Source organism: Podarcis pityusensis (assembly GCF_964106645.2).
Source record: "Podarcis pityusensis genome assembly, chromosome: 8".
NCBI lineage: Eukaryota > Metazoa > Chordata > Lepidosauria > Squamata > Lacertidae > Podarcis > Podarcis pityusensis.
This window is the reverse complement of record NC_138033.1, coordinates 30,109,336-30,133,287: the sequence shown is the minus strand read 5'-3', so window position 1 is coordinate 30,133,287 and position 23,952 is coordinate 30,109,336. Positions and strand designations below refer to the sequence as shown.

At 42.5% G+C, this 23,952-nt stretch overlaps 1 protein-coding gene across 4 annotated transcripts in view; it reads right to left on the bottom strand.

Moving 5' to 3' along the window:
• The window catches only part of CSMD2 (CUB and Sushi multiple domains 2), a 501,247-nt gene that overhangs the window by 355,895 nt on the left and 121,400 nt on the right, over nt 1-23,952 (bottom strand). For all 4 annotated transcript variants that reach the window (XM_081018274.1, XM_081018269.1, XM_081018275.1 and 1 more), the window contains exon 4: nt 3,272-3,466. In XM_081018274.1, coding sequence (XP_080874400.1) covers nt 3,272-3,466 — 195 coding nt within the window. The remainder of the gene's footprint in view (nt 1-3,271; nt 3,467-23,952) is intronic.

The following is a 23,952-nucleotide window of genomic DNA, read 5'->3' as shown; positions in this document are numbered from 1 at the left end:
GTATAATGCTGGCGCAGAAGATAAATTTGACTAAAGCTAATTGGAACAGGCAAAAGAGATAAAGGAACGTGATCACTGTGAAAAAATAATCAACAGCCGTAAGAGAACCACAGATTCAGAGCTGGCTATGCAGGGACGTGATCTGAATTTTCAGAATGGGATGAGTATTCTCTGGGCAATTCTGCCTCTAATGGGCTGCAGGTGGCAGTGCATAATTGACGCTCCCATTGTTGCCCAGAGTGGCTAAAAAAAGAGAAAGAGAGTACACACAAATCCACATACACAGCACACACACTCATTGCACATATGCAGCCATAACGCTTGATCGTATACATGGACACAAACTCACATGCGCACACACATACACAGCATTCTCTGAGTGCTGCAAGATGATGTCTTTTAGTCTTCACAATATGATCTGTGACTGCAGTGTTTACAGGACCCGCACCACCACATGGCTCTGGGGTGGGGTGAAATGCTTCATTTTCTTTTTCCTATCTAAAGAGCAGGCAGAGTGCCTTATCTCTGGATCTCATTACTGAGCACCACAGTTCTAGGATCAGAAGATAAAAGCTGTGTGGCCTGGCAGATCATTTCCCACAGCTTGACAGGTCAGATTCTACCCATGGGTTTGCCACCTATGCCCTAACAGGTGGGTTAAAAGCCATTAGATAGCAGCAACAGCATGCAGCAAGGGCTGCTGAATATGCATGTTTAGTCAGGGGCTCCCAGCTTGCCCTGAATCCTCCGTTCCCAGCAACCCCGCATTGGCAAATGCCTCAAACAGCATTTGCTCATCCACAATATGATGCAGTGACGGGTCATTTAAGGTTCCAGATTCCGTGTTCTCATTGTTGGAAGGAGGGGCTGCACTAAAGATGCCATTTTCAACAAGTCCCACAAGGGTCTCTCAGTAGTGGCCTTGAGACCCGTTACCTCCTTGCGAAGCGAGTCCATGCTTCTAAAAATTCATTCCACAATGTGGTGAGATAGAAGACAGTGGTCCCAAAAGGGTCTCCCACAGTTCAGAGACCCCACTTTCACCTGGTGGCTGCGTTTCTGTGATGGGGGCATCTTTGCCTGTTGGCAGTGTAGTTTTCACTTGCGAGGCTTGGTGTTGCCCAGGTTCATTAGAGACGTCATCATAAAATGCTGGGTCAATAGACCAGTTAAGCATCTCTTCAGCAGTGACAATATCAGGTCTGCCTTCCGTGGGGAGATGAACCATAGTGAGGCCAGGGCTTTCATGATTATCAAGAGGCTGAATTGCATCCAGGCACCTTGTGTTTGCAATATTAGTCCTCGTTGGTGTGTTGTTTTCTGTCGGATGCTTTAGTTGAGATCCCTGTATTGCCGTGGGTTGGACTAGATGACCCTTGGGGTCCCTTCCAACTCTACAATTCTATGAACTTTGTGGGTCCAGCAAGTAGGTTTGGCTCAGTCCTACATACAACACTGGTCTCTGCCAGTGCAGTGTTCTCCTCCTTATTCTTGCAAGAAAATAAAACATGATGCAGAGCAGAGCATCGAGATAAAATGATTATTTCCTACAGCCAAGTTGAAAAATAAGGTTTCTCGGTGGAAGCACCAACTCAGCATGAAGTTCCACTAAGGAGTCAAGATGGATGATGCTAACTTCAGAGAAGAAAAATGAAGGAGGCAGAATGGTCCCTCTCTGGTATCACCCCAGCTGCACTAGCCGTACTCTTCGTACTCAGAGTACTGGTAACAAAAATGGGCAGGAGTGGATAAATGCAAGACAAAAATGCAGCCAGCTGCATATATCAGAGTTAAACTAAGCACCGGGAATTATGCATCGCTAGGCAAACCATCTTTGCTCAATTTAAATATAAGATGTAAGCTCCAGCTCAGGATTGCTAATTGATTACATGAACAAAGAATCAATAAAGGAATCAATATGAGATAATTGAGTGAAGGGAGCGTAGGATACATGATAGAATGGAGGAGAGAGGCAGAATTCTCACGACATTTATTACTGTGTATCAATTCAAGTGCTTCTACTTATAGATTGATTGGCTAGTCCCAAATGTGAGGTGGGGGGGTATTGGGAAGCTTTCATATAATCAGAGTTGGAAGGGACCCCAAAGTGTCATCTAGTTCAGCCTTTGAGATATTTGAAGATGGCTATCATATCACCTCTCAGTCTTCTCTTCTCCAGGCTAAACATACCCAACTCCCTCAACCATTCCTCATAAGGCTTGGCTTCCAGACCCTTCATCATATTGGGCGCCCTCCTCTGCACACCTTTCAGCTTATCAATATTATTCTCAAATGGTTGTACCCACAGCTTTTCTATAGATGCATAAAAGAAATGAAAATAGACATACATCCCCCCCCCAAAAAAAGCCCCTCCTTATACATGCCATAGTATAAGCAGCCTATTTTTATGTCACAATTCTGTGGAAGCGCATGGGGGGAAATGCAAAATGTAGTATTTAGGTTCTTATGCATTCTCCCTTTTACTTAAAACCAAGTTTCATGCCATTATGGGTACCAAATTATATTTACGTGCCTGGTGTCAGCTGAAATTGTGGAAGCAAGTAAGATGACTGGATATTAGCATTTCTAGTGGTTTTAATAAGGAGGACTTCCCTTCCTCCCCCTGCTCAGCAGAAACATAATAAATTATACATAATAAAATACTCAAATATTCCCAGCTTAGTTTATATATGCAGGCCTCACAATTCAGCTTTGCTTGGTGCAGACTTTGGACTGAATGACACAGATTCTCTCCCCCCCCCAAAAAAAAACCCAAACATCCCATTAAAATGCAGTCTGAGTATTGTCCCCTCCCTACAGAACAACTTCAAAATGTCTACAGTGTTAGTCTGGACCTAGACATTGGAATGACGCAACAATAGTGATTAAAGGGGGGCAGGGAATGACTCAGTTTGCCTTTAAAGATGAATCTACATAATTCACGCTTTCCAAAGACAATATGCAGACTGAAATTTAATCATCCTTCAAAATTCTCACTTCTCTGAATTTTGCAACGCAATTCTCCAACCATGTAATGCATACAAGAATGCATATACCATGTGAAGTGTGCATAAGAAGCATTCTGGGAAATTACTTGCAGAGGTGTGTATATTAGGCAAAATTGCAACAAAAGTGTGCATTTTAGGAGCAATTCAAACAAACATGCTGACCAATTTTCATGAAAGAAAAAAAAACCTTATGTGGAAATATGGAGAACTGAATTTAACACACCATCCCTTCCCAAGAATAAATGGAAGGGAAGCACACCTACCTCGACAGAAGGGCAGAGGGAAGTCCCAGGAGGCAGTGTTTTCTGAACTGGAGTGACAAGTGAGCAGTGCATGACCCTCCAGAAAGAAGCCCGGGTTACAGCTGTAACGCACTTTGTCGCCAACACTGAACGTAGTCCCCTGCTGGATTCCATTCTGCAGCCTTCCTGGGTTTCCACATGTGTGACTCGGCAGAACTGAGTGGAGAGCAGGAGAAGAAGGAATGACACTTGGTTAGTCAAAAGCACCAGGCTATAATCAATCAAATGTTCAGTCCCTTCTGCAAACACAGGCTTCATTTACTGCTCTGCCCTCTTCCACCACCCTCTCGCTTGCCTTCCCATTATTCCACATCACTGAAAAGACTCAGAGTACAGGAGCAGTGTCTTGTCTTCCTCTTCCAGACCTTTCAGGTCAGGCCATGCAAAGCATCAAACAATGGGAATCGTGACATGACAACTTCTTCCTTGATAAGCTGTAATAGCTCCTAGCTCCGGGCCCAGGGTTGGTGAAAATAAGTACAGGGGTGCTATCCCCATGGTTCACACTTCATGTCTCAGCCTTCAAGGATCAAGACAGGCAACACCAAATCAATGGGAACAAAACCTGTCCGTATGTGCTCTTACCTTATCCTCATCTTGTTTTGCTTAATTGCTTATTTCCTGCTTTATGACAAACCATCGTGACATCCAATCCTTCAAACTATAACTTGCCCTTGTCTTTCAAATTACATCAAACCCCACAGATACCTTTTCTCTGGCAGCAGCTATTATTTGAAATGCATTTCCACTGGAAGTGAGTTTAGATTTAGCAACCACTGTATGTGGGTAAAAACCTAGATTTTTGGGAAAGTGTCTGCTGCTGGCTGAAGGCAAATGAATTTAGTTTCCTTCCCCTGCCCCCCTGCATACCCATATTTTTAATTGTCACTGAATGTTCTACAATATCCAACAGCAATGTTTTGCACAGTTTTCAATGTCACTTCAGCAGCACAGAACACAGAATTAGATTTTTAAGATAAATGAATAGAAAACACATTTTTATAGGAGATATTATACAAACAACTTAGATCTCTTCTAGGGATTAACAGCTGAAAGTCTCTAGTTCCTCTAGGAGTACTTAGCTGCTAACTCAGGAGCAAGATAGATGAAGAAATTCCTGTGGCAACCAGCACTTCCATGAAGACAGCCCTCTGTAGTGGAATGGGGCCCCACTATACATAATCTTTCCTTCAGTGTGGTCCAGTTGCTGACTAGGCTGTACACATGTTCAAAATCATAGAACTGTAGAGTTAGAAGGGTTCCCAAGCATCATCTAGTCCAGGCATGGCCAAACTTGGCCTTCCAGATATTTTGGGACTAGAACTCCCATCATCCCTAGTTAAGAGGATCAGTGGTCAGGGATGATGGGAATTGTAGTTCCAAAACATCTGGAGGGCCAAGTTTGGCCATGCCTGACTAGTCCAACCACCTGCAATGCAGGAACCTCAACTAGATCATATATGACAGATGGTCATCCAACCTCTGCTTAAAAACCTCTCAGGAAGGAGAGTCCACCACCTAGAAAGTGTGGTGCTCCTGTTAAGATAGCTGAATTAGGGAGCAGGAGGCCTAGATTCAAATTCTTGCTCAGCCATGAAAAGGTTCACTAGATGACCTTCAGCAGGCCACTGTCTCTCAACCTGGCTTACCTCCCAGAATCATTATGAAAATAAAAGTGTACTCTGCCTAGAGCATTTTAGAGGAAACATTGAATCAAAATGTCATAAGTAAATACACCTATTAAGTCTGAATGTGTGAAGCTGTCAGGGCCAGCTCCAGATCTAAAGAAGGTATGGGAGAAGTGTCATCTTCTTGGCCCCTAACCAGTGGGTCCCAATGGGACCACCTGACTGCAGTGATGATGCAGTGGGTGGCTGTGTCTATAAATGTCTCAGAATATCCCAGGATGAAGTTTAGTTGTGGCATTGTATGGAGTTAAAAGGATGGCTAAATCCAATTGCTTGGCACAGTTCATAGTGATGGGCTAAACAAAATAAGAAATGGGGGTGGGGAAGTCATCCACAATGGGTTTCACCAGGGTGATGTGTCCCTGGCAGTTCCCATGGGTATCAAGTGCTGACACCAGCCCTGGAAGCAGTTCTGCAGGGCAATTCCCAAGCACCTAATGTATGCTGTTGTGGCTAATTGCACCTCTGCTCAATGTCCTTTAATAGCCAAATTGTTTAAATGTGCTCCTCAGTCTCTACAGACACAGCAGGTGCTGTGACTCTCTAGTGGTTTGACTTCACCCCCAAAGGCACACTCCTCCACTGTCTGCAGAGACAGACGGATGCCCACTAGAGTGTCCTGAACCCCTGGCCTACCTGGCAGCAAGTCAGTATGTCAAGCCCCCAGTCCAGGGTCAAGCCACACATTCAAAGTCCAAACTGAAGCACAGTCCCACAGAGATCCTGGAGCATCCAAGCTGAGGTCCATCAACATGGGTAATTGAGTAGACACAGCTCTGCTGCCCTTCTATACTTTGCATGCTGACTGCAGCATCTGGACTTGATGAGGCAGGCGACCTTCACCTGTTCCAAGCTTACTTCAGCTGAGAAATCATACTCCTCCTCCCAGAGCTAGCGAGCCCCACCTGGCCAGCTACTGAGCTGGGTTTTGGGCCCTTGCCTGCCTGAGCCTCCTGGAATGCCTAGCCCATTGCTTCCTATACATTAGCACCAGCCATGTTCATGAAGACGTTCCCCTTTGACTCTGGTGATGGGTCCTGCTTCTCTAGTTCTGTCACCCTATGAGTACTTCCTACACCAACCTCTCCTTCCCCAGCTTGCCCCTGTGTGTCCCAATCCCAGCTACACCCCTCACTGGGATTCTCTTCCTCCTCCCTGTAGTTCTGCCAGTTCATGACACAGAGATACCACCAAGAATGACTGCATTACTGTGGCACCCCATCACATGGGAAATGAGGCAAGAATCCTCCAGTGCTCCCACAAATAGGGGCACCATTTAAAATGAACAAATGGTTTGAGGAGCAGCACAAAATGAGCACTTCATTTTCTGCACTGACACTCCAGTACCCAATTTAATTATATCATTGATGTCATTTTTAAAACAGCAGCAACAAAAATTGAACCTGTTCCCGGCTTTTGAGCCTTCTTCGTTTGAAATTAATGACCGAAACGTCACTCCAAGTAAAAATCTATCTTCTTTTTTTTTCTTAAAAAAGGTCACCACTGAACACTCTCTGCTCTTTACTTAATGAACTGTTAAGATAAGACGCAGGTTGAGGCTGCTTGCTTCTTTACACATAATATTTGGAAAACTAGAATCTCGTTTACAAATTCCGCCTCATTTGCCTCTTTTAGCAAATGTGATATTCACTTCTAGACAACATGCACATCCTGAGGGCTTGGGTGCACATTACAACGTTGTAAAATGCACATCAGTGTAAGCTGGCTATGGGCAGGGCTGGGGCTGCAGACAGATATATCCTTGCCTAGTAAGTGTATTCCCTAACTGAGAACCTCAGCTTATGCAGGAATCTGAGACCCAGAAGACAGAAAGTTCTGTTCAGTTGACCAGATCAGAAGACCATGTTCCTCTTATTTACAGCAAGCATAGCCAATCCTGGGATTTTATATTGTCTGCCAATCACAGGTGCTGATACTACTCCAGGGTTCATAGGCCACTTCTGGCTAACTCATTAGGCTAGGACCCAGCCTTACGCTGTTAGGTTTAGCCCTGTATCCCATGATGGTTATACTCAGTATGTCTTTCCTTTAGGTTAAGCAGGTGGGGAGGGTCTGTGGTCCTTGGGATGTTGTGGTACCCCAACTCCCATCAGCCTCAACCAACACAGTCAATGTTCCAATAAAATGTGGAAGGTCATGAATTGTCCACCTCTGGATTAGAGGCAAATTGGAATTAACCCCTGCTGACCCTTCTCTGTCTCTAGGAATGCTTTTACAGCAGGTGTTGACCATTTTTCTTTTGAGAACCACATTTTTTGAGGGCATCTGCCAGCAGCAAAGCCAGAGAAGAACTGCTCTGGATTAATGAAGTGAAGATGTCTTTCCTTCAGTTTTCACTATGGCCACCTCAGATTAGAACTCTCAGGTCCATTGTAGGCCTATTCAGAAGAAGCAACTCACATGAAAACAGTGCTGAGTGACAGGGGAATGGGGGTGCCATAAGAAATCGTACGGGAACTTCTACAAAAATCTCCACCCTGGTTCATACTTTTGTTGAGGTGTGTTCAAATGGGGCCCTGTTCAATCCACGCTGCATGTGTGCTTGCCATCACATCCACCTTCACAGATCCAGAAACATACCCAGGAAGTGGGCAGAATAAGAGAGAGAAGGCAGTGGGAAAGGTGCCTTCTTTGAAGGGTCTTCTTTTACATGAAGGACCATGGCTCAGTGGTAGAGCATCTGCCTTGTATACAGTAGGTCCCAGGTTCAATCCCCAAAATCTCCAGGGAGGACTGGGGATGCCCCCTATCTGAAACCCTGGAGAGCCACTGCCAGTCAATGTAGACAATGCTGAGATAGATAGAGCAAGGATCTAACTTGGTATACGGCAGCTTCCTGTGTTCCTGCATGTGCCTTGCTTGGAGTACATGCAAAAATGTAACTGCATGCTCTTGTTCTGAGCACATGAAAAGGGCCCTTTGTGCATGCCCATCCTCTCTCCCCTCTTCTTTCCTTCCCTGCTTTCATAATTCCACATGCTCACTCAGTGATGGTGAGCTTTCGGGCCAAGGAACAGTATATTTTCATGTTTTATAATGCAGTGTAAATCACACCAAGAGTTCCTGGGATACAGCAGCATATAAACTTAAATACATAAAAATTCCACCACCACAAATGTCCTCTGAACTAATATTATTGCTTACGTTTGCCTGATTGTCAGAGCTGTCCCCTTTTCAGCTGCTGCTGAGATTATGGCATAGATATTATTTATTATATCAGATGCTGTGCAGTGTAATAATAACATCAAGCCTTTGGATCCAGCCAATTTCCAATTCCTCTACAGCCTTTGGAAACAGGTCCCCCTCCATAAAAGCTTTTCTGCTAACAACCAACCAAAGAGTCTCCCTTCCCGTAATTATATGGAAGCCAAGGCAGGCAAAAGACAGAGATAGATACAGCTGCATAAAAGCCCTGTTTATTGGCTCGCAAATAAAAATCCAGTTCTCTGCCTGATGCATCAAATTAATGGATGTAGAAAAGAAGAAAACCTTTGGGAGTTGTCAAAAGATTTGCTGAATGTTTTAAAAGCAGGGAGCAAAGGGGTATACGTGCAGTTATTTGCTCAGTGATGTCTCCTAGAACAGTTGGAGGGGGGGAGGGAAAAAGGACCACTTTGGATGTTTAAAAAAAGATGGGGAAAGATGAAAATGCTTACACACCTGCCTCTGTAATGTCTGAATGGCCACAACTGCTGAGAGGAATGAGACCTTGTCAGCATATAACAGCTCTGCTCAGACACCAGGGCAGCTTGTTGATTTTCTCCCAGGCCAAGTTCAAGGTGTTATTATTAGTGTATAAAGTCCCCAAGAGCTTGGAGCCAGTTTATGTGTAAAGATGCCTTACCCCATCTTTAGCCCAATTCACTGCTTCGATCAAACTGTTACTGGTGCCACATAATATTTGTTCCACACTTGTAAGAAATTGATCTTTTAGTGTGGCACCACCTACGCTTTGGGACATATTATTTATTTCTCCTCTGCTTGCCCCCCTCCCTCAAAATGACAAAGACCTCATTTTCACATATAAACAGGGAAGGGAGAGGAGAAAGGCAAACAGGAACAAGAAAATTCAGGCACTAAAACTTTCTAGCAGGATGGCTATTAAGGATGCCCTCCGAGCTTATGGAGGGGAGCCCTGTTTTTTCACCTCTCCCTCTGCCACAGCAGGTGGAATGGTGGCTGCCAGGTGGAATCCAGACTCCAGCCAGAAGCAGCCCAAAGGGCACATATGCCTGGCCATTTTTGATCCTACAAGCTTGAAGCTGATTTCCTTACAAAGTTGAGAAAGATGCTTCCTCCCGTGTTTCTCACATAAAGAAATCTGGCAAGAACAGCACCATCTCAGATAATTTTCAGTGGGAGAAAACTACCCCCTCCTCATTTACCATTCCGATTAAATGTCTTCCCCAGTTTCTCTCCAGATCAATCTACAGTTCTGCCTCCATCCTCTTCTGCACAGCTTGCACATAGATATCCATTCCTCAGCCTTGCTTATTGCCTTATTTACATGGCTAAAAGAAATACTTTATTGCCTGAATTACTTGTGGCAGCCTATGACAGCTATATTTTAAACACCATTGTGGATCCAACCTTGAAGCTTTATCAGTGAGAGAAACATCCTTTGCCTTTAGGAAATAAGGTTCCCACACAACTTCCTCAATCATCAGCCAATTCACTTTCGAAGAGCGGGGGTGGATGAAGCTTCCTCAAATTCATTCATTCATTCATTCAACGTACCCTCACAGTTAAGGACTTAGGTCAGGTCAAAATACTGAAACATCAGATTAACTGAAAAGCACCCTTTAATAATAATTAATGATAATTCAAATGAAAAAACCAAGGACTTATGCATATAAGGAAAGGAGTGTTATTTGCTGCTTTAACAGTCTTCTTCAACTCCCCACCTTGACCAAAAAGGAAAGAAAAGCCAGTATGTTTGGAGAACATACAATCTGTATGCCAAGAGAGGGAGAGGAGAATCTTTCAACACATTTGCCCTTTAAAAAGTGCAATGTTTTAATAATTATTAAGTTAAAAAAAAATAAAAACCGGTCAGATTCTCTAGAGAAAAATACATTTTCTTCTCCTTTTTTTTTGCTGAACCAGATATAAAATGCAGTATGTAATATATATGTATGATAACGAGGCTGCAGAACGGGGGGGGGGGGAGGGGAGAGGAAAGGCTATCCTATCCCTACTGCTGAGAGACTAGTTGTCTTTAGTCCTCCATAAGCTGCCACCTAGAAGGAGCCATTACATCAGATGCCCGGGGTTCCAAGTTGGTTGTTACAAGAACTGTTGCCTGAGCTGACTTGCCTTCTACCTCTCCACCCTTTCCCCCTTGTGTGTCATGTCTTCAAGACTGTAAGCCTAAATAAGAAATAACATTCTTATTACTGGTGTTTGCAAGATGCTCTGGCGGGAACCTTTTTGGCTAAAGCATGGGATAAAGGTGCTCTAAATCACAAATACTTGGGGGAGGACATTTGGGCTTGAGGGAAAGTCAGACCATTGGTCCCACAACAACTGTCACTGTGAGTACACTGGTTCTCCAGCACCTTAGGAATAAGCAACCTTATGCCAAGACCTTACAGGTTTCCTGAGCAATATACACAAATGGATATGCATTTGGAAGCTGAGCATCTTGATAATGAAGGGTAGGATGGATAGAGCCTTTCTTTGCAAGTGTTATTCCTCCACCTACTGCTATGCAAAGTGGCTATGAAAAATTTTAATGGGAGGTGCCTATCATTGACCCCAGAGCTTTTTGCATGCAAACAACATGCATGGCCATTCATCTACGATGACCTCTATACAAAAAAGCTACCACCTCTAAAAACACTTAAGCCATACTAGCTTTGTCGGCAGATAAATTTGTTTTCCCCAATCTGTGGCCATAATTCTTGGCTAAGTAAGGCTGTGGCTGTTTGAGAGCCTTTTATCTCGATCTTCATGTGATGTGTTTCAGTGCCAAAGCAAAGTTTTTTAACCTTCAGAATAAGTGTCCAGTGAGCTCTAGAGAAGAGGAAATAAATGGTATCTTTTTTCATTTCATTTTATCCCCCTTTTATGTCATGATTCATTTCCAGTATGGCCAAGAAAGCTAAAGCTAAATGGAAACTATTTTCTCGCTCTTCTCTATTTCTTTGTTCACTAAAAACAACAACCAGAAAGACACTTTCCCCCTTCTCCCTCTCTCTCCACCCCCACCCTCAAATGTAATGGTTTTGAATGCGACATCATCCATCTTGTAGATATGGGGAGGGAAGGGGGGGTATGTGGGGAAAAAAACACTTTTTCCAATTTTCCACTTCTGGAATCTGCCAGCACAGGAGAGGAAATTGAAAGTACAAATCGAACAAAATCCTAGGCATGGTTACTTGGAACACAGCCCTACTGCATTTGATGGGGATTACTCGCTAATTGAGACGTCAGAAAATTCCAACGAAAACAGAAACAGGAGCAGAAATTAGCAGTGTTCGCTTATTCGTTCCAGCCAAAATCATCAGTATTCATGGTTGCTTTCATTTTGCAGATAATATGCAACTGATTACCTTTTCTGCATTTGCATTGTGTTACCTTTGCACTGAAATCAATGGGGTGGAGTAAGACAATGTCAACATACATAACGTAATTAGGTAACTTACCTAAGTTATGTAATTTCTCCAGAGCAGGCAGCCAGGCGAATATTGTAAATTTTCGCAGAAGATGAACTGCAATGGAATGGAAATAGTGCTGCATGCAACAAATACCGCAGGGGATAGAAGGCAATGCCTTCTTACATCCCTACTCCCCAATGCATGTTTTTAGAACTGCCACCACAATGATTTCTCACAGAAATAGCATTCCTTCTAGTCCATGGCCATGACCTCCAGGATACCATTAGACCCCAGATGTTTACTCTCCATTAAGAGTAACACACCCACACACCAGGCCACCAAGTTCTTTACCACAGAGAACCTGAATGCTTGGAGGGGACTAGGGATGTTCCTGCAGTCTAGGACCCTGGTAGTTGCCACTGCAGCACAGATGTTCCTCCTTAACAAACACAGTGACAGGCATACAGAAACTTCAGGATGTTTAAATAAACTTGAGCAATGTGTTCAGAGGAATTCCTCCCAGGCAGAACTCGGCATCTATGGGCAGATGTCAGGGTCCCAGCAGCCTGGGACAGTCTATTGCAAAAGCCTGCCCTAAGCCTGTATTTACTCATGAGCTTTCATAGGACAGTTTGCTATTTAAAGGTGTCCACTATTTGTGGGCTGTCCAGTCCAAAGCTGGTTTAAAGGTAAAGAACCATCAAAAGAAAGAAACAGGAGTCACCCAACACAAGCCACACAAGCCGCCTGGTGTCTTCGCCACTGGAGTGAGATGTACTTTGTTTCTATTTAAATTACACTAATTGCTACTAAATATGTGTCTATACATATTAATTACCATAAGCATTTTTTTGTCCTTTACTGGTGAAAATCCTCTTTTCTGGCAAAAGTAAATTTTCCTGAGAAACTTTGCTCATCAAATTCTTAGGTTTCTTTAAAATCTTCAGATGATTTTCCTGAGAAAGAACCACTAAACTTGCTTTTCTCAGTTATATTGCCTGAGCCAGAACCTCCATATTTGCCCCCAAATGGGCTAGCAAATAGCCGCATGGGTCAACAAACATTGCCTTCTAGGATTCTAGCTATCGGACATGATCAGAACATTTTACACCTTGATTTGCCAGCAGGGGGAAGACAGGGAGACAGAGGTTCAGATCTGAAATTATTTCATCCAAACACTGGGGGCCAGTGTTGATCTACACTGTATATAATATGCTGGAGATTCCTCCTTTGTCCAAGAGGTTTTGTTTGTTGATCATGAAAATACTCAGAAGCTTACAACTTTATGGGAGTCAGAAAACTTTGCAGTCTCGCTGACCTTCCCTCGCTACTGCTTGGCTAGGAAGAACAAAACATCTTGCCAAGAACATGGCTGGGAGCATTCATCAAATCGAGTGAAGATGTAATTTGCTATGTGGATTTCCCCTCTTCCATTTCTCTCTCAAAAGGTAAAAGCTGTGAGATGGCAGGAGGGTAGGGTGAAGGCATCCCGGGCCCAAGATATTTGGATGGCTAGGAAGGAAAATCCACATGACATCCCCTTCCTTAAATTAACTGTTAGATGAACCAACTATGGAAAAAACAGTGAAAGCAGATTGTAAAAGCTACCCTTCAAAAATAATTTATAATGGCCTCTCGTGAATAGAAGAGCCTTGCAATGTCATCAGACGCTATCCAGTGAAGTACCTTGCTTGGTAAGCCTCTCCGGGGAGAGTGTTCCACAGTTGTGGTGCAACCACCGAGAAGGCCCTACTTCATGTGCAACATCTGCACACAGGCAAAGAAGATGGAAGTATGACTGGAGCACAGATAAATTCCTTCCTGCCTCCCTATATTTCCTTTGAAAATATCAATACCTTTTCAACATTATGTGCTGCACAGAGATAACTCACCAATCAGTTTTGATCATTTAGACCAGTGTTTCAATATACTTTTTTGTTCCTTGGGTAAATGGGAGGCACATGTTACTCTCACATGTGAAATGTTACATAAATATTTTCTGAAACAGCAGCTCCCCAAATAATGTGCAGCCATCTTCCTTGCGACTACAACATTCTCCAGGTGTGCCTCCTAACATTCCTTTACGTGGTTATTCAGAGCTCAATGCTGGAATTGGGCTTTGTGGGAAATGGTGGTGCTTTCAGTCATTCCTGAGAACTGTAAACGGCAATTTAGGCTGACTAAATGAATCCCTGTGTGGTCACCATCCCCAAATAGTGACAGAAAAGGGGAGATAAACACTGCACAGTGCCTCCCTGCTCAAGCAGACATACAATATGGTGCCTTAGAGTTTTTTTCAAGGCACATAATGCAACTTCTCTTGGGACACTCATCATGGGACTCACTGAGCTGGATGTAAACATACCCACAGCCAGCATATCACTTTCTCAGCTTAACAGATCAGTCCTAACACTCCATTGCAGCTGTGGTGGGGGCTCTTGCAGAGCACTGCAGCCCTGCTGCATTGGTAGACAGGTCACTCATGGCAGCAGCAGTGGAAGCTCAGCAGGGGCAGGGAGATTGGTCCTGGTCCCCATGCCAGCTCCGGGCTGGTGCAGTGATTGAGCCAGGTTCAGGCCTGATGCTGGCAGGTGCCAGCTGCGATAGTGGCTCAGAACCCAGCAGACCCGCCACCCTCAGAATGCCTAGCTAGGCCAGCCGAAGCAAGCGGTGTGTGTGTGTGCTTCCACTCAATCCAAACCCCCCACAATCCAGTGCAAGGTGGGCTTGGATTGCATCTTAAGTCTCCAAAATAATATAAAGCATACTATCTGAGTAGGAAATGTACATATACACTTGCATATCATATGCATATGAATTAATCTGCATGTTTCCCAGGTGAGAATTTCATTTATACATTATAAATCGTATACTCATACATTATGGGTATGAACCAGACAAGCACTTTGGAGTCACGTTGATTTCAGTGGGGAAATTAAGAACATGCTTAAATCCCCCTTGCTGGGTGTGTGGAGTGGAAGCAAAGTCCTTAACTTTGGCTGCATCATGCCCCACCACTTCCAGCATCACACTATTGCAACATTTGCCCACTCCAAAACATGGTCTCAAGTAAGCCTCATTTGTCTGAGTGGGGCATACAAAGGAGGCAATCCTCACAAGGTTATTATTGTGGAATCTCAGACAGCATTTGATCAGACTATAATAGAAAACATGACCTTTTTGACACTTCCAGTCCACGAACCAAAACCTTGCAGCAGGGAGCCTGCAAGCACCAATGGGAAAGTGTGTGTTTATATGGAAGGGTTTGTGCATGTTGTGGGTTCTCTCTTAGAGGCTCATTAATAAGGCGCACCAGAAATGCTGAGCTCATAGTTCAAGTCAGCTTATGCTACAATGCAAAAAGGTCACATAAATTTCCCCTGAATGGGCCGCCAGACCATTGCATTGTTGTAATGATTATGGCGTTTTCTCACGGAGTCTGGGAGATTGATGACATAATATGCAGTCATAAACGATCATCAAATAGGAGAGTATGAAGTTCAAGAAGAAATCCTATTATGCTGTACTGCAAACAAAGCTGAAATGGCATAACTGTGCCATAAAAACATACCTAAGGGCTCTGCATCTCACTACTAGGGTTATTCATGGGGGCCTACATGCCAAAGGTGGTCAGAGGAGTGGGGTGGGGTGGAGAGCAAGAGGAGGGGCCAGTCTCCAGGCTCCATGTTGTTAGGGACTCTTGAGGCTTCAAGTGGGAACTGCTTGGCCTGAGCTACCTGAAACAATCCATGTTCAAAGTCTCTTCACGCACAGACAGACCAGAGATGTACGTTCCACATTAGCTGCATAATTCAAGGTGCTGGATCTTACCTAAATAGTCCTAAATGGCCTTTGACCACAGACTTACAGGACCATCATATTAACTTGTCCATTATTTAAGATGTGCAGTGAAGACCCTTTTCCGTGAGAAGTTTGTAAGGGATGGCTACTGTGGAGACTGTACATCCCTTAGGCAGTTCAGCAGACACCTTCAGGCATCACTCCAGGACTGTCCTATCCTACTAAGCATTGCTTCAGTTTTTATTGGCATCATGCTTTTATGCCACCTTTGAGTTGTTGGTTTTATCACATGCTTGGTTTTTAGAGTGTATGGATAAATGGAAGGGCCATAGGTCAGTGGTAAAGCACCTCCATTGCATGAATAAAGTTCCATGTTCAATGGCCAACATTTCCAACTAGGAGATCCCTGCTTGAAACCCTACAGTCCCTGCCAGTCAGTGCTGATAACACTGTGCTACATGGACCAATGGTCTGACTTGGTAGAAGACTGTTTCCTATGCTGTTCATATGGATGGACATATGTTGTTTTGCAGTTTTATTGCAAGGCACTTTATAGATTCTATTAACAGAATGGTAGGATAGAAATCAATTAAATAAACAGATAAATATGCTTCTAGCCCCAATCTTAGGTTTTAGAGATGGCAAATAAATCATAGCTCCCTTCAGCTGAACTCAGAAGTCCCTGGTAAGGAGGTCTGATCCAACATGACTCTTATTATGTTCTACTCCCGCTGTCAAAGGCATTGTGCCTTTCAACGTCTGTTGCTGAGAATTGCACGTTTCACTCAAGTTCTGCTTTGGGGCTTCCCACAGGCACCTGGCTGGCCACTGTGAAGAATAGGATGCTGAACGATGGGCCATGGCCTGCTCCAGGAGGGCCTTTCTTGTGTTCTTAAAGGAGAGAGACATGTGCAAAGTAAATCAATTATCTAAGCTGGCACTAGTTTCCCCAATATCTACGCACTGTCGTACCCTACTCAGTTTCAAGAGGAGCTCCCAAGGGCCCTTCAGTAGTGTTCCACAGCCAAGGGCATTGCTGGCATTCCAAAAAAGAAGAAAGCCACATGGAATTGTTGCAAAAAGAGGGGAGGGGGTAGAAATGAGGGAGGTGGGGAAAAAATAGAAAGGCTATTTCATAAACATTGTCATGGAAACAGAACATCTTCTCCACTTAAAGGCCTTTAAAAGAGAATTGTACGTATAAGGGTGGGAAGAAAGAGGCTGCAGCTCAACCCAGAATAGAACGGAGCTGATTAACTCTTTTTTTATATATATAAAAATATTTATTAGGGTTTTCACAATATTACAAAATGAAAAAGAAAAAAAGAAAAAATACAAAATAAAAATAGTTAAAAACAATTCAATCTTTCCATTACTTATCTTTCATTTGCTTGTTTCCCGGACCTCCTCATACCTCCCTTTTTTGTATTCCAGTTCAGTTTATTAGTTCAGCAAATCCTTTCCCTCTTTGTTTTATCCTGATCTTTAATCTTAATATATTATAGCATTAAATTTTTACCTGTTCAAAATCCATTTTTTCATATTCTTTTATACCATTACAGCTAAAAACCACTTAACTTCAATCCAACATCATTCTAGCATTCATTAATTTTGCAGTATTTCTGTAAACAGTCTTTAAATTTCTTCCAATCTTCTTCCACCGACTCTTCTCCCTGGTCTCGGATTCTGCCAGTCATTTCCGCCAATTCCATGTAGTCCATCACCTTCATCTGCCATTCTTCCAGAGTGAGTAGGTCTTGTGTCTTCCAATACTTTGCAATAAGTATTCTTGCTGCTGTTGTGGCATACATAAAGAAAGTTCTATCCTTCTTTAACACCGATTGGCCGACTATGCCCAGGAGAAAGGCCTCTGGTTTCTTCAAGAAGGTATATTTAAATACCTTTTTCAATTCATTATAAATCATCTCCCAGAAAGCCTTAATCCTTGGGCACATCCACCAGAGGTGAAAGAATGTACCTTCAGTTTCTTTACATTTCCAACATTTATTATCGGGCAAGTGATAGATTTTTGCAAGCTTGACTGGAGTCATGTACCACCTGTATATCATTTTCATAATATTCTCTCTTAAGGCATTGCATGCCATAAACTTCATACCTGTGGTCCATAACTGTTCCCAGTCAGCCATCATTATGTTATGTCCAACATCTTGTGCCCATTTAATCATAGCAGATTTCACCGTTTCATCCTGAGTATTCCATTTCAACAGCAAGTTCGGAGCTGATTAACTCTTCTCTAACCTTTCCACCCCCCACTTTCCTTCTTCAGCCTTGATTGCGCTAATGCAAATTCTTACAGCACTTTTGATATCTCTTGCTCAGCCCTGCTCCATAAAGCATTTTATATTCCACACCCTGCCCCAGAAATAGGCAAAAACCCATTCCTAGGTCTTGGAGCATTATCTAATGATGCTCACTGGCAAAAAACAAAAACAAATTCCCAAACTCTTGAACCCTATGACATCCCCATCACATGTGAAGATATGATCTAATAGAAGCTGGTGGGCTCTTCATTTGCGGTTTTAAAACAGAGGTTGGGTGACCATCTGTAGGGGATTCTTTAGCTGTGACTCAAGCACTGCAGAGGGTTGGACTACATGACTCTTGGGGTCCCTTCCAACCTTACAATTCTATGCTTATATGTCCTCACTTACTCACCTTTTAGCTCCAGGTGTTGTCATAGGAGAGTTGCTTGGTCATTTTGCTTGCTTTTTCTGCACATTTTCCAACTCTACATAGCCATTTTGGAGGTGCACCAACCGTAATAGTACACTGTATTCCAAATGTAGTCACACCATAGGTTTGTAAAGCAACATTATAATGCCATTATGCAAAACTACCCCAAAACCCTTCCCCTGTGACCCACTGTAGGCACACAACGTTCCAGTGGCCATGGCACTCGCACATAGTTTTAACCATCATTCCACTCCACTGATGCATTAATCTGCATTTTTTTTTTAAAGGATCCCTTTTAAGATGTTTATTTAAATATGAGCTGTCTCTCTCTCAGAAAAAAGATATATTTTAGATGTACAGTATATTTTGATATACTTAAATTCCACTATAACCTATCTTCAATCTGGTGGACAGTGAAATTCCAATGCACATATTAATGCAAAGGATTCTGAGCAGACCATTCATTTCAAAAATCAAATTCTTCCAATAATAATAATAATAATAATAATAATAATAATAATAATTTGTTATTTATACCCTGCCCAGATATTCCTAGTGGCACGCAGACAAGGTACGAAAGAATGGACCAGAGACATGCTCATACTTCTAAATAAACTGCTTAAGCTTCTCTCTTGGAAAAAGCATATAGTCTTAAATCAACAAGTCAGCAGTAGGCTGTATGCTAGAAAAGGAATCTGGAAGATTAGCTGAACCACAATAGCCCAAAATGTGTACCTAATGATGCTTGCTATGCACTTCTGCTATCTATCTATCATCCTCCTGTTCCATTTTGATGGACATTTCTCCAGGGCAAGAGCTATAGCCCAAGGCCACCTTCTGTTGTCACTGCTGCAATATATCTCCCCATGATGTTTTAGAAACATCATCCACTGAAACGTGGGAGAGTTGCTCAGATGCTCTTCCTGTGGAGTGGTAGAATCACAGTGGTTTGTGACTAAGGCTGTTTTATATAAGCTGGCTATGGACAGATCGAGGGCTTATCCACATTTACCTTTTGCCCCACACTTTCCAGGCACAGGTTCAAGCTTTAAAGCTCTGTCCAAGTGCACCCCGGAGCTTTCCCTGCGAAAACCCACAGGCATTGGCGTTTTCCATGTATCACCATTTCCTTTTATTCAGAGTGGGTTTTCTAAGGGAAAGCTGTGGAGCAAAAGAAAAAAAAAAGGTGCTTAGACACAGAGCTTTAAAGTGTGGACTGTGTCTGGAAAGCACAGAGGAAAGTTAAATGTGTTAAGCCCTGAGTTAACAGCAAGATCTGAGATTCAAACTGAAGTTTTACTCAAGGCTCATTAGGATTTGTTCATATTCCAAGGCTAGTACAACTTGTAAATAACCTATGAAACTCACAGCACAATATTTGAAAAGAAACATAAGAAGAAGAAAAAAATCTAGGCATGGCTATTCACCAAGTTCACAATGATTACAGACATCAACGTTTGTGTCAAAAGGGAGCACTTAACAGATGACTAAACATCCAATTTGCCGCAGAGACAGAAAGATATTTACCAAACCCAACAAAGTCAGCAGAAGGAGAAATGTCCAATACAAAAATCAATCCATGGTGCCCATTTAATTTTCCAATATATGTGTTTCTGAGATGCAATTAATTCTTCCTTTGTAACTCAAACAATTGGACAGTGGGACTCAAACAAGTGGAACCTACCGCTGCAGGATACTGTATTCAGGACTAGCATAAATGTTTTCAAGAAAGGAAGACACACAAAGAAATAGCTCCTAGCTAGGGATGTTGCCAACTTTGCACCAGGAAAATTTCTTGTATTTACAGTTTAAATGATTTTCATCATCAGAAGCATTTCTACATGGAAAAAGAAAGACTAGAAGACAAGGAGAAACAAAACAAAACTGATTTAAGGCTCAATTACTTGCAAACTGCCATCAAGCATATTATTTTACTGCCCTTGAATGGTCCAATTGACTCCACAGTGTTTCACATGACTGGGCCCCAAAACTGAAAGGTTGGCTTCCCTTTATGGGACTCTTAATTCCAGTTCCAGTGGTTGCACCTTTTTGCCCTGTCAACTCACACACACCCAGTTCCTTGTTTGCTCCTGTATTGCCACCGAAACAAAGCATCACCATTTTGTTGCCTCCTGAGCACCATTACAAATGCCCTGGGGATAAGAGGACATGGTGAATTGACCTTAAAGGCAAAGCCATTAACTAAAATAACTTGAAAACCTATGTTCAAAAGGTCACTATGGTGAGATGTGCTGCATTTCTGTTTCAATTACAGTACTTATTTCTAAATCTGTGTTTATCTTTGTGGAAACAAATCTTCCTTCGGCATTTTTGTGTGTGGTGCCTTTTCTTCTTATTTGGCAATGCAGAAACCACTACTTTAGAAATCCTTAATGGAATGGAAGGTGGAGCGGGGGTGAGTTTTATTAAGACCTTCCCTACCTCTTCTCATAAGTCAAGCACCAAGAAAGCTAGCCCACAAAGATGGGTGCAAGCTAAACAAATCCAACACATTAATGATGTGGAATTTTAAAAACAAAACAAAAACTAGCACTTTCAGTCAATAAGAATCAGCAACTTAGTGGTGGCAAATCTTGGTCAATCATGTCGTACATGAAAAAATGGGAATTAGGGTTCGTGATAAGATTGTGCAGATTTATATATCTGAGGACCTACAAATATATGCATTTGTGCACCCATCAGTGTGTGTTTATTTTTATCCAATTAATCTTTGTCAGCACTAAAATACAAGGAAAATGCATTTGCTGTTCCCCAAGGCATAACAAAACAAAACATGAAGATCTTTTGTGTTAAGGAAAGGATGGAGCTGTTTATACAACAATGACAAGAAGATGAAATTACTGTGAAAATACCCCCTCCCCCTTTTTAATAAAGATTTTCTTTATCTCGTCTGATTTCTGAGCCTGAGGACAATATTATTCTGAATTGAGTGTATGGATTCTTTGACCTTCTTTCCCCATCTTATTAAAATTTCAGCTGGTTTAATAGAAAGGGGAGGGGGCACATGGGTGTCACAATTCCACTGAAGCAAAGATTACAGAATTTGACTTCATGAGAATCTGTATTCTTTCATTTCTACAAAATAATAAGTTTCTAGCCTTCATGGTTGGAAAGCCACACTGAAAGCATGTGGACAACACTTGGGATGGACAGATCAGCCTCTCCACACCCCCCATCATAAATCCATTCCATCCGGTTTTATGTGGATTTTAAGGGAGATATGGCTATCTGAATGCTTGATGGAACACCAATGGGTAATCAAAGATATTTCAAAACATGACAGATTCAATGGGGCTTGCTCCCTTTCTCAGCTACATAATTTGGCGTGGAACTAATACTTTCCCTCCAATGTTGCGTGCTACATTATGGAACAGATATGTCCAAAAAACTTGAGCAATTTGGTTCATTTCTTAAACTTTAAACAGTACTATATCTGTATTTCGCTCAGCATACGCTAACCTTGTTAAACGTTGACTGATATTACTCAAGTCTTGTTTGTTTTCTTGTACTTTTGAAAATCAATAAAAATATTTACCAAAAAACAACCACCGGTGAAATCACAAGCAGATAAACGGCCTCAAGGTTACTTGTGCAGGGATAATGATGGCCAGATCCCCTCTGTCCAGAAGGTATCACAGCTTAATCTGGTAAAAAAATGCTCCAAACTGCAGCAGCAGGAGGTGTATCATGCCCTCAGTAGGCAGCCATATGTGGGATGCGGACAAATATATATATATATATATTCACATCTCGCTTTCTGTGGACATGTATTCTTTACACAACTGTCCATTACTGCAAAGGCTCAAGGTCCTGGCATTAATTTACAAAGCCATGGACAACTTGGGTACAGGGTACCTCAGGGACTGCCTGAACTCGATCACTGAGATCATTTGCAGGAACATCGTTAGTCATTCCCTACATTGGCAAGGTTCATTTGACAACAACAAGAAACTGAGGGTCATCAGCCCAAGCCTCTGGAATACTATTCCAATAGAGATTCAGCATGCACCTTCTGTTTTGACTTTTAAACGGCTGCTGAAAACTCTTCTATTCCATCAGGCTTTCGCTGACAGTAAATCTTTCCACAATAGTTATCGGATTTTTGATTTTACTGTTTTTAATGCTTTGACGGTTTTGTGTACAATTGTTCTAAACCATTCTGTTTCTTTAAATAAATAGAGGCATATAAATATGTTTTATAAATGAATGAATGAAGCCACCATTCAAAAAAAAAAAAATCCACTTACCCAAATCCCCACAGCCGTGTGGTCTTTAACAAAGTCACCCCTAATGTTAAAAGCAGCCACTGTAAACAAAGCAACTTTCTGTATTATATATGCATACACATGCATCACTTCCATTGAAGGAGAAAAGGCACGAAAAAGAGACAATAGAATATCAAATAAAAATATATAACATTCTGCTTGGAGGGTAGGCTGCTGAAACTGCCTTGGTGATGTGGGACTAATTGCACAAAATGTTGAATTCTGGTCTGCCCACCTACAAAAGCTCCTCATAACCTTTCACATAACAAGCCTGGGAAGAAGGTTGTATTTATTCCCATTTCAACAACAGCAATAGAGATGGCTCAAAGGACATCTTATTTCTCCAACATAGAACAAAAGCTGTTGAAGAATCATGGTGAAAGATACAATGTGAAAGATAACATAGGAGTACAAAATTCAGATAGTTCACAGGGGGGAAATCCTAACCCAACCCCTTCCCCCTTCTTCCCCACCCACTGAGCAAACAAATCTCAGGATCCATCACACAAATTTGCTAACAAGAGGTGTCCAAATGCATAGAGAACAGACAGAAACATTTGTATAATTGGTCAAAATGTGAAAAATCAATTAAAAAGAATTGCAAAGAAAAAGGACAGGAACACCTTTCCAAAATATATAGTAGATAATATTGATGATAATAATAATGATGACTTGTTCAAGCTGAAAGGAGTGCAGATTCAGAAAAGACAAATTCAAGTTCAGCTTCATGTTCAACCATGAAGCTCTCTGACAGGTTTGGGACAAATACCTACCATAGAATCATAGAATCATAGAGTTGGAAGAGACCACAAGGGCCATCGAGTCCAACCCCCTGCCAAGCAGGAAACACCATCAGAGCACTCCTGACATATGGTTGTCAAGCCTCTGCTTAAAGACCTCCAAAGAAGGAAGTCTCAAATTATGGGTCTCAAATTATGAAACAAAACATATTTATATAAACATCATGTCAAAAGTCGCAGTGCATTTGGAGAATGGAGAACACCAAAACGCTGACCACCACAACAAACAATGCTCATTATTACTGTAAGCATTTCCTGCTTATTAAAGGTAAAGGTAAAGGGACCCCTGACCATTAGGTCCAGTTGCGGACAACTCTGGGGTTGCGGTGCTCATCTCGCTTTACTGGCTGAGGGAGCTGGCGCACAGCTTCCAGGTCATGTGGCCAGCATGACTAAACCGCTTCTGGCGAACCAGAGCAGCGCACGGAAACGACGTTTACCTTCCTGTCAGAGCGGTACCTATTTATCTACTTGCACTTTGACGTGCTTTTGAACGGCTAGGTTGGCAGGAGCTGGGACCAAGCAACGGGAGCTCACCCCATCGCAGGGATTCGAACCACCAACCTTCTGATCGGCAAGTCCTAGGCTCTGTGGTTTAGACCACAGCGCCACCCGTGTCCTGCTTATTATCTTACCTCAACTGCTTCGTTGGTATATGAAATGTTCAGTTTCTTACTTAGTGATCAAGACCTCTCTAAATGGTCCAGGGGCTGTCACTTTCACACACACACACAGAGAGAAGCTTTCCCCAAA